General features: G+C 42.0%; 1 protein-coding gene across 1 annotated transcript in view; it reads right to left on the bottom strand.

Annotated features, from left to right (window-relative positions):
- Positions 1-12,285, bottom strand: part of drosha (drosha ribonuclease III) — a 177,703-nt gene that overhangs the window by 143,704 nt on the left and 21,714 nt on the right. The window contains exons 10-12 of the mRNA XM_059945237.1: positions 9,125-9,196; positions 7,588-7,669; positions 1,899-1,973 (exon numbers count right to left, since the gene is read on the bottom strand). Coding sequence (XP_059801220.1) covers positions 1,899-1,973; positions 7,588-7,669; positions 9,125-9,196 — 229 coding nt within the window. The remainder of the gene's footprint in view (positions 1-1,898; positions 1,974-7,587; positions 7,670-9,124; positions 9,197-12,285) is intronic.

The raw sequence follows: 12,285 nt of genomic DNA, 5'->3' as shown, positions 1-12,285 counted from the left end.
ATCCAACTTCGACTGGCTCACAGCAAGCTCTCCAGCCATTGCTCCAGCATTCTGCAACAAGATCTGTGTATTGAGCCCTCTTGCACTCGTTGGCCTCAATCAATCTATGCATATAAGCTATTTTATGTACTTATTATTTATTGCCTTCTTTATCATATCATTTTTTTTGTGCTTCAAAATTCAAAGTAAATTTGTCATTGAAGTACATGTAAGTTACCATAAACAACCCTGAGATTTGTTTTCTTGTGACACACTCAGTAAATTCAAGAAACATAGTCGAATCAATGGAAGACTGCACCCAACGGGTCAGACAAATAACCAACGTGCAAAAGACAGCAAACTGTGCAAATACAAAAAAAAAGAACTAATAATAATAATAATAAATAAACAAGCAATATATATAGAGAACATGAGATGAGGAGTCCTTGAAAGTGAGCCATTAGGATATGGGAACAGTTCAGTGCTGGGGTGAGTGAAGATGAGTGAGGTTATCCTCACTGGTTGAAGAGTCTGATGGTTGAATGGTAATAACTGCTCCTGAACCTGGTGATGCGAGTGCTGAGGCTCCGGTACCTTCTTCCTGATGGCATCACAGAACATGGCCTGAGTCATGGGGATCTTTGATGATGGATACTGCTTTCCTGCGACAGCATTTCGTGCAGATATACTCAGTGGTGGGGAGGACTTTACCTGTGATAGTCTGGGTCAAATTCACTACCTCCTGTAGAATTTTCCATTCAAGGGCATTAGTGTTTTCATATCAGGCGGTGAAGCAGTCAATACACTCTCCACCACAGATCTACAGATGCTTGTCAACGTTTAAGATGTTGTGTCGAATCTACACAAACTTCTCAGGTAATAAAGGTGCTACTGTGCTTTCTTTGACAGTGATGTGCTGGGCCCTGGACAGAACCTCTGAAATGATAACCCTGAGGAATTTATCAGATCTCCGCCTCTGATCCCCAGATGAGGACTGGCTTTAGATCTACAACTCCCTCCTTCTGGAGACAATAATCAGCTCCATGGTCTTGCTGACATTGCATGAGAGGTTGCTGTGAAAAGGCAGGGTGTCGAGTGGATGGGAGTTATTGTCCAAGATGGCATGCAACTTGGACAGCATCGTGTCTGAGGCTGAAGCAGTGGCCTGTTCCGGGCTTCGTGTCTGGGGCAGAGGCTGTGGCCTACTCCAGGCTTCGGGTCTGAGGCTGAGGCCTGCTCCAGGCTTCGGGTCTGAGGCTGAGGCCTGCTCCAGGCTTCGGGTCTGAGGCTGAGGCCTGCTCCAGGCTTCGGGTCTGAGGCTGAGGCCTGCTCCAGGCTTCGGGTCTGAGGCTGAGGCCTACTCCAGGCGTCGGGTCTGAGGCTGCGGCCTGCTCCAGGCGTCGGGTCTGAGGCTGAGGCCTACTCCAGGCGTCGGGTCTAAGGCTGAGGCTGTGGCCCACTGTGGGCTTCATGTCTGAGGACTCAGTTTTATTCTAAATGCTACTTGCTAACTTTCAATGTTCACACGATTTATTTTGCTTTTCTCTCTCTGCACATTGGATGCTTGTCTGCTATTTTTTTAATGGTTCTTGTGCGTTTCTTTTTTAGTGGCTGCCTGTAGTAGATCTCAAGGTTGTATAATATATACACACTTTGAAAGTTTGGCTGAGTTCAGGGTTCAAACACTACCATAAAATTTTAAAGTTAATACCAGAGTCCTAATGTATGAGAAAACCCATCCTAATATACAAATGTGGTATATAGATAATAAATAAGTATTGATTCATAAATAGGTCATTCTGGTTTGAGGTTTTGACTATGAATGTTATCTTTTTGCATCACATCAAGCAAACTGCACAGCGTATTTCTTGTTAAAATCACACTCAAGTAATTTGACCAGTAACATCATCATTACTCACCAGGTATTGATCTAACAAAACGGGGGAAGAAATGAAATCTTGGACAGGATGCAGCTCCATTCTCAAATACTGGACCTAGAAAAGAGCAAGATTTAGAAACATACATGCAGATACACACACTTGCACAGGCCATGGGAATACAAATGGTCACTAGTAAATCCAATAGAAAATTCAGCAGAAACTTCTTTCTCCAGATTGGTTGGAATGTAGAACATATGATCATAATGAATCTGGACATGGCCAGGATAGCACATTTTACAGAGTCAAAAATACATGAGGGAGAATGGAAAAGTAAGATCAAATTTATAACTATTAGATATTTTGGACCAGACAACTTGCAATGCGACTATGGATAGGGAATCATGAGAGAGAAGACTACTTAAATGAGTGAAATGTCTATGACTATTTCGTTCAGTGAACACAGGATATATTCAAACCTTATTCTGTCCTTACATCCCTTCCCACCCATTTCCCTCCTGGCACTTACCCTTGTAAGAGGAACAAGTGCTACACCTGCCCTTACACTTCCCCCCTCACCACCATTCAGGGCCCCAGACAGTCCTTCCAGGTGAGACGACACTTCACCTGTGAGTCAGCTGGTGTGGTATACTGCGTCCAGTGTTCCTGGTGTGGCCTTTTATATATCGGTGAGACCCGACGCAGACTGGGAGACCGTCTTGCTGAACACCTACACTCTGTCTGCCAGAAAAAGCAGGATCTCCCAGTGGCCACACATTTTAATTCCACGTCCCATTCCCATTCTGATATGTCTATCCATGGCCTCCTCTATTGTCAAAACGAATCCAAACTCAGGTTGGAGGAACAACACCTTATATACCGGCTGGGTAGCCTCCAACCTGATGGTATGAACATTGACTTCTTTAACTTCCGTTAATGCCCCTCCTCCCCTTCTTACCCCATTCCTGACATAATTAGTTGTTTGCCTGTTCTCCATCTCCCTCTGGTGCTCCCCCCCCCCCCACCCACTTTCTTTCTCCTGAAGCCTCCCGTCCCATGATCCTTTCCCTTCTCCAGCTCTGTATCACTTTCGCCAATCACCTTTCCAGCTCTTAGCCTCATCCCACCCCCTCCGGTCTTCTCCTACTTTCAAATCCCTTGGTATCTTTCCTTTCAGTTAGTCCTGACGAAGGGTCTCGGCCCAAAACATCAACAGCGCTTCTCCCTATAGATGCTGCCTGGCCTGCTGCGTTCCACCAGCATTTTGTGTGTGTTGCTTGAATTTCCAGCATCTGCAGATTTCATCATGCCTGTCCTTACTTATCAATTTCCATTATCATTACTGATCTTCACATTCTTTCGTGGAATTTCCCTTAAGTAAATTTGGAATTCTGTAATTACACTGTCATTCCATTAGACGCAGATCAAGAAGGATGTTAACTCTGAAGGCATAAAGGAAAAGAGTGCCAGTGTTTAAATTTAGTATGAAGAATCAACAAATCATACACAAATGAGCTTTCCAAACAGATTTACAGCTCCCATCAAGCAATTATGGTGTACCTTCAGTACAAAGGAATGGGCTTTACAATGCATTCAGAAATAACTCCTGATGTGATATGTGATTGGAAAACCGAGACCCGGCAACCGATTGAGAGGAGCGCTGAGAAAATCATCAGGGTTTCTCTCTCGCCAACCACCCCAGCCCAGGATATACAGCAGAAATGCTGAGTTCGCAGATCCCTCAGCATTGTCCGGAACCTCTCCCAAGCATACCACGATCTCTTTGATCACCCACTGTCAGGCAGGAGGTAGCACAGTCTAAGAACAAGGACTGCTGGGCTGGGTTCCTCACCCAGGTTGAAAGAGTTCTGTACACTCTGTTACCACCCAGTACCCATTATTTATGACAGCACCCGTAACATTATACTACTGTATACTTAACTATGTCATATATAGCTTCATAATAGAAGGATGTTCTTTTACAACAGAGATGGAGAGGAATTTCTTAAGCCAAATGGTGTTGAATCTGTGGAAGTAATTGCTGCAGACGGCTGTGAAGCCAAATCATTGGGTATTTTTTAAAGCAAAGGTTGATAGGTTCTTGGTTAGCAAGGGTGTCAAACATTATGGCGAGTAAGTAGGAGAACGGGGTTGAAAAGGATAATAAATCAGCCATGATGGAATGGTGGAGCAGACTCGATGGGCTGAATGGCCTAATTCTGCTCTTATGTTTTATGGTCATATACACTTTATGTCAACCTGTATTTCTACAGTATTTTTTAGTATCAGTTAATATTATTTTATGCACAGTATGTAATGTAAGTACTATGTTATTTATGCACTTTGTTCCCAGAGGAACATTGTTTCATTTAGCTGTATACATGTGTATGGATGAATGACTATGAACTTGAATTTGAAGCTTGGTTCAGATCCAACTCTGGCACTGTTTTTTTAAATAGGATTGCAAAACTTTTGCCAAAGGAGATTATTTAATTTTCACTAAGTTTATTTTTAATTACAGTTATGTTTCAAAATATAAAATATTTTGTTCTAAAATATCCAATATCCATGATTTTTTTCATCTATTTCTTTATGAAGTCCCTGAAATGTACTCGTGCTTTCTGTATCAACCACGCATTAATCACTCTCTAGGAAAACTGACTTTATTTGATATACTACATTTACTAGTGACTGTTCTTATTTTTATGGCCTTTGGTTGCAGACTCAGCCACTAGTGAAAACAGCAATTCTTCTCTGCTGATGAGAGGGCAATAAAATACCTGCTTCAGTCATGGGCCTGCAACTGTCTGAGATCTATCACAGATCCCCTGGATATATCATTCTCTGCGCAGTGAGGAAAGCACAGAAGTAAATTTGTCTTCGGGAGCAGAGGAAAGATGGCCAGCAGTTGAGGCAAACCAAGGACTGATGAGGTGATAAGCTGATCCTTTGGGATGTCACAAGGAGCTGGAATTGTTGCAGGTTTTGGCATACTTGTGACAGGGAGAATACTGATTAGAGGGGGGAGGAAAGAGGAATAATGTGCTCTGAACTCCCCTGCCCCAAGAAGATATATTAAAACACTTAAAAGGGGGCTTATCTGGACCAGATTGCCAGCATAAGAACTAGCACCTGATCCAGGTGGCTACTTTATGTAAAACTGTTGAACAACACACACCCTGTTCAATAACTAATGCGGGATCACCACACTGAAAGGTGATTTTTGACTGGAACTGCCAAACAGAGCAAAGCAGTTTGACCCAATACAACTGCAAGAGAGATTTTGGAACCCTTTGCATTAATTTTCCGCATTAATTACTCATAAAATGTGGTCTGATATTCAGCTGACTCACAATAATAGACAATCACAATGTCTAAACTAATAACACACAAAAAAATTTGACTTATTCTCGTCTATACTGAGCATGCCATTTAAACAATCACAGTATGGTTTCAAAAAATTATGTGTAACTCTGGGGTAATAATGCCTTCTACCAAAGATGCCTGGAGTCAGGTTACCTAATCAATGAGATTAGATTGGAGATGTGGGTTGTAGAGGTGTACTGGCCTATAAAAAAGACAGACAAAGTCAGGTTACTGACAGAGCCTGCTCTTCTCAAGAAAGATCTGTTTATGTGCACCATGCCTCGATCAAAACAATTTTCAGAATTGTGGAGATGCATGAAGCTGGAAAAGGCTACAAAAGCATTTCTAAAAGCCTGAGTGTTCATCAGTCCCAGCAAGAGAAATTGTCTACAAATGGAGGAAATTCAGTACCGTTGCTACTCTCCCTAGGAGTGAGCATCTTGCAACAATTGCACCAAGAGCACAATGTGCAATGCTGGAGGAGATGAAAAAGAACCTAAGGGTAGCAGCAAAAGACTCTAGAACTTGCTAAAGTCTCTGTCCACGTGGCCAATTTATAAGAAAAAAATCTGAACAAGAATAGCGTTCATGGAAGGACACCACAGAAGAAACCACTGCTCTCTAAAAAAATACTACTGCCAAGTTTCAAGTTTTCAAAGGACCACCTGGATGCTCCACAACGTTCTGTGGACAGGTGAGACTGAAGTTGATCGTTCTGACAGAATGGCATATCTCTATGTTTGGAGGGAAAAGGACACTGCACAGCAACCCCAAAACCTCATCCTAACTGTGAAGCATGGTGGAAGGAGAATCATGGTTTGGGGCTGGTTTGCAGCCTCAGGGCCTGGACAACTTGCATTCATTGAGAGAACAACAAATTCAAAATTGTATCAAGATATTTTACGGGAGAATGGTTAAGGCAGCTGTCCATCGCCTAAAGCTTAATAGAAGTTGGATGATGCAATAAGACAATGATCCAAAATGCAAGAGTATATCAACAACAAAATAGTTTGAAAAGAAGAAAATCTGTGTTTTGGAATGGCCAAGTCACAGTACAGACCTTAGCCCAAATAAGATGCTGCCGCATGACCCAAAGAGGGCTGTTCATGTATCCCTGAAATATTGATGAACTGAAAGAGTTTTGAATGGAGGAATGGTCTAAAATTCCACCTCAAGTCTGATCAGCAGATACAGGCAATGTTTGGTGGAGGTTGTTGCTGCTAAAGGAGGTTCTACCAGTTTTTAAATACAAGGGTTCACGTACTTTTTTCAGCCTGGACTGTGAATGATTAAACAATGAGTTCAATAAAGACATGGAAAGTACAATTATTTATGTGTTATTTGTTTAGGCAGATTGTGTTTGTCTATAATTGTGATTTAGATGAACATCAGACCACATTTGAAGAATAATTAATGCAGCAAACCAGGTAATTACAAAAGGTTCACAGACTTTTTCTTGCAACTGTCCCAGGCCATTTAAAGTTGGCTGTTTTCCGATGCAGAAGAAAGTGCTGTAAGACTGATGTTTTTTTTCACCCAGAATTTCTACAAAATCCAATTGAACCCTTTTATACTTAAGGCTTCTTTTCAGTAACTACACCCTCCCATCCATAACTTTCTCATTTCCACACAAATGAAATCCAACCTGACTCCTCTTCTTAATAGGTGTAGCTTCACATTTCTGCCCAATATTAAAAGTCTACACAACAGAAGAGAACCTCTGCCATCCTAACCATATCACATCCAAGGAAAAGGTAAGATTCAGTCAATGACACACAGAAGCACATACCAGGACGGTGGAAAAACCAAAGCTCTGCACTGGTACGATATCCCACATAAGCTATTTCAGGTCTTCCCCAAATGTACAGCACGGTAAAGGTCTGATTAACAACCAAATAGTACTCTTTTGAAACGTGGTCAATGCTTCAATCCGGCAAGGACAAGAGTGTGTGAAGGACCAGAAAATCAACAGCGGTATTAGTAGCGAGCCAGGGATAGCTCTCCTGATGTCTTCCTGAATAGTCTACCTGAGAACACCGAGGATCTCGCAGCTTGATGTCACAGTCAAAAGCAGCATCTTACAACCATGTAGCGCTCCCGTGATACAGCACTGAAATGCCAACCTACGACTTTATGCTCAGGCTTCTGGAGTGAAACTGGAACACACAAACGACTGACTAGAGGAGAGGCAAGTAGCTACAAGAGAGTGCCCTGGGTGAGAGTGATACAAAGCACCGTTCTTCTGAACATGTGCCAAAACAAAATCACCAATATATGCAAATACGTGTGCCAAAAGTTAGTGCAAATATACTGTGTAAAAGAACTGATTTTTCTGAAAATTAAAGATAATTATATTTCACATTACCAAGAATATTCCAGTCGTACAGCTCCAAAATATCTTTGTACAAGAATGAGGAAAACATTTCCAATCCTTTCACACAGAAATTCTGTAATCAAAACAAAAAAAAACAAAATCTCAAGGTCTTTGAAGAAAAGCCAATAAAATAAAACTTTAAAAACTTTTACAAAATCAGAAATCTACACTTTTATTCATTCAGGAGAATACATTGAACTACAACACAAAGCAGTAAATACAGGAACAAGCACATCAAATTCAAATCTTCAAACAGACAGACCAAGAGCTATTCAGGCTTATCCTTCTTCTTGGCTTACACATCCCCTGCAGATTATTTTCCTCCAGTGCTCACCTCACCACTACTTAAACTGATGGTTTCCACAATCTTTTCACACAATCAACTCCAGATCCCATCTCTCTTTGAATGGGGAAGAAAGAAATCATCAACTTTCCCTTAATCCTTTACAAAGACTACATCCTCGTGTGATTGAGATACATGTTGTTCCCCACTAATTCTATACATGAAATGAAAAAATTGCATTTTAATTGCAGAAACTAAAACATGTGTTAAGAACTAATATAACTGAATCCGTAATTTTTAATCCTATGTAAATTTTTGTAGGACTTGAAGCAGGACGAGCCCACTAATGAGGACATTATCCAATCACTGTTTTAAGTTTTTCATCCTGACCTTACATACTATAATAAACATTTCACTCGAATCAAACGTGACAATAACCATCTTCAAAACATTTGCTTAGCCATATCCCCATGACATTCAGTAACATTACGAGTGTCAAATCCCACCAGCATAAACATCTACAGGAGATCATGAGGCTACCGCAGTAAAATTGCAGCAGTAATTAATTTCTAATTATTTATTGAGATACAGTGCGGAAGAGCCCCCTCTGGCCCTCTGAGCTGTGCCAACATGCAACCCCCAATTTAACCCTGGACTAATCACAGGACAATTTACAATGACCAATTAACCTACCAACCAGTACGCCTCTGGACTGTGAGAGGAAACCGGAGCACCCAAAGGAAACTCACAAGGTCACTGGGAGAATGGACAAACTCCTTACAGACAATGGCGGAAAATGCCACTATGGTGCAGGGGGAAAGGCTGAATGCCTTGCGTTGATTAACGATGTCATCGAATATTTATCACCATTTCCAAGACACACGGCAACAGTTTCATGGAACACTATACACTTCTTTTAATGGGTTCAACTAAAAGGAGACAAGTTAAGCCCAACACCATCCCGGACAAATTAACTTACTTGTTTGGCCTGCCATCCACCTTATCAACTTATTGTGATCACAACAAGATGCTTGCTACAATGCCATTTGAGTCTCATTATCTCACAATCAACTTAGTGCTTTAAAAACATCAGCCAAACCCCCTTTTTTCAGGATCACCACCACATTCTAAAGGATAGTTACATTTGCCAACAGTACCCAATTCTTATGAATTAAATGGGAGTGCCATTAATGAATATAGATCTTTTGACTATTAGGTATTTCACAAAATTAAATCCGTGCTTACCTCTGGCATCATTTCTTCTATGAAATGAATAGTGTAATCAATATTGAAACGTATCACTTTACATAAAGGAATCTGCAAAATTAGTATCAACACACATTCAGTTAGAAAATAACATTTTTTATCTAGTACGTGGTAACATTCACAACTACTATGAAGTGCTTTGAGAGGTTAGTCAATGCTAGAATTAACTCCATTCTGACCTGGACCCACTGCAATTTGCTTACCACCACTTGGACCAGCTGTGTGCACCACCTATGTCAGGCTGCTGTTTATTGATGACAGCTTGGCATTCAACACTATCATACCCTCAGTACTAATCAACGAGCCTCAAACCTGGGCATTTGTACCTTTCTCTGGAACTGGCCCTGACCTGCAAGTGCCACTCAAACTGCGTGTTTCTTTTCACGGTGGATGAGTTCCCGTTCCGAGAGCTCGTTGGCCAACCATTTTCCGACGTTCTCTACGCTCGGCTTAGAAGTTCCCCATGGAAAATAAAGTGAATAGAATTGAAGATGGCGCCTCCGGGGTGTGGCCCTGTGGATGACCGATTCCAGGCCAGTGTTGCCAACTGAAGCATCGCTGGAGATGGAGCATCAGGATCTTGCTGCGGCCAATGTGCAGAACAGCACTGCAGTAGACTGTAATATCAGAACAACGACAGTCAGTCTCCTCTTTTGCTGTGAAAATGGGTGATAGCTCCCTGTGCCTTGTTAGTGACAGAGAGAGCGAACCTGTGGTAAACAATACACTTTGTTGCCTGCAGGTCATGGTCCCTCTTTGCGTGCTTTCCTGTTGCTCGGTGGGTGGTGGGTGCTGACGCTCTCTACTGAAACAGGCAGGTGGGGAGGGGGGAGGTCAATGCCTCGATGCTTGCTGTTGCTTGCGCAGGGTGGGGGAGAGAGGCAGCTTTGGGGACCTAACACTTTTCTGTCATTCATTCATTTGGGGTGTTTCTGTTTGATGTGAATGTCTGCGAAGACTAAGTGTTTCAGGTTGCATATTATATACATTCTCTGATAATAAACGATCATTTGAACTAGATCCTTGACACCCCCATCGAGAGACCACGGTCAGTGCAGATCGCAAGTAATATTTCCTCCTTGCTGACAATCAACACAGGGGTTCTTCAAGGATGCTTGCCTTCACTGTTCCACTCTCTACACTGATAATTGTGTGGCTAGGCACAGTTCAAACGCCATATATAAATTTGCCGAAGACGCCATTTTGTTGGCTGAATTTTGGTTGGCGGCGAGGAGTGAGATATAGTGGCTGGTTAGTGGGGGCACAACAGCAACCTTGCACTCAACATCAGCAAGACCAAGGAACTTTAGAAATGGACAACACAAGGACCAGTCCTTAATGGAAAGGGTGAACAGCTTCAAGTTCCTGGGCGTCAACATCTACCTTAGGGCCAACAGATTGAAACAATCATGAAGGCACACCAGCAGCCATACCTCAGCAGGAGTCGGAAGAGATTTGCTATGTCACCAAGGACCCCAGGGAATTTCTACAGATTTATGATCAAGAGCATTCTGACCGTTTGCATCACAGACTCGCATCGAGGCTCCAGTGCACAGGATTCAAAGTGGCTGCAGAGGGTTGTAGAATTAGCCGACTCCATCAGCACAAGCTTGCCCACCATCAAGAACGTCTTCGAAATGCAATGCCTTAAGAAGGCAGCATCCACCATTAAGGACCCTCAGGATATGCCCTCTTGTTAACGGCACGAGGAAGGGGGTACAGCAGCCTGAAGACAGACACTGAACATTTTAGGAACAGCTTCTTCCCATTTGCCATCAGATTTCTCATCATAATTCACTGTTCCTCTTTTGCCTATTAATTCTGTTTTATTATAACATGGTAATTTTTATGTCTTGCGACGTACTGCAATAAGAAAAACAATAAATTTCACAAAAAACATCAGCGATAATAAACCTGATTTTGAAGATTCATAACATTTTTCTGCTTAAAAAGCGAGAGTTTATTATTTGGCATGCCCAGATGCAGAAGAAACAAGACATGTTCCCTCAACAAATGAGCTCTGCTTTTTTAAGATGCTGCTGTGAGAAAATGTAAATTACTTGTAATACAGAAGAAACTAAACCGTGAAAAAACAGAATTCGTTTTGTTAAAAGAAATTAAACTGTGGGGTTGAGTCGGAGGAGGTCAGACTGAATGGGGCAGAAATGTTTGGAATTCCCTGCCCATAAACTTTTCCCATCCCTGCTCCTCCACTCCCCACCATCACCCACATCAAATAAGGACTTCAGACGCAAATATAATACAAGTACCCTTTATCCAAACTTCCAAAACCTAAAAGCCTCCACAATTTTAGCACTGACAAGACAGCACTAATGTTAAATTCCATGAAGCACTGGGAAGGTCCCCCGGCGACGCTCAGGTCTCCGAGCACCACAGACATTTTTGAGAAATGACCTCACAAAAGAAAATTTAATGAAAAATTTAAAAACATTGCAAAAATGAAAATCTCAATCATGTATTGAAAGAGTGGATTCATCAGCATCTTAGTGAACATATGGCGTGTAACAGTACGCTGATCATGAAACAAGCTAAGATCTATCACTACGAACTGAAAATTGAAGGTAATTGTTTCATGCACAAAATTATTTAAAATTAGAACTAGCCCCCCCCCCCCCCCCACCCCATCGTAGTGAACAGGCAGCCTTTTGCAGTTGATGGTAGATATGAAGTCAATTGCAGTGCTGGAACCGATAATAGATATGGTCAGGGGCAGTCATTCAACTCTGACAGTCTGCAGAGGACTCAGCTCCCGACACGTCCGACTGTGCTCTGACTGCAGACCATTCACTGTGAGCGTCACACCAGCTGTCCATACTCTGCATACTGTATACAATCTAAATGGATTTTGTGTTTAGACTTGGGTCCCATCCCCAAGGTATCTCATTATATAGACGCAAATACTCCAAATTCCAAAACATTCCCAGCCCCAAGCATTCCGGCTAAGGGATGATCAACCTGTATCAATAATCAGGGGTTGGAAAGCCAAATGATTAACATGCACAGATCACCCCAACAGTTATATTAAACTTAAGCATTAAATGGGACCCCTGATCCTTTATGTAGGATCAATTGAGAAATGAGATTTTAAAATCAAAAACAACAGAAAGCAAAAGGAGGCA

Source organism: Hypanus sabinus, chromosome 20 (assembly GCF_030144855.1).
Source record: "Hypanus sabinus isolate sHypSab1 chromosome 20, sHypSab1.hap1, whole genome shotgun sequence".
NCBI classification, from domain to species: domain Eukaryota; kingdom Metazoa; phylum Chordata; class Chondrichthyes; order Myliobatiformes; family Dasyatidae; genus Hypanus; species Hypanus sabinus.
Note: the sequence above shows the minus strand (reverse complement) of the source record. Positions and strands in the feature narration are given on the sequence as shown.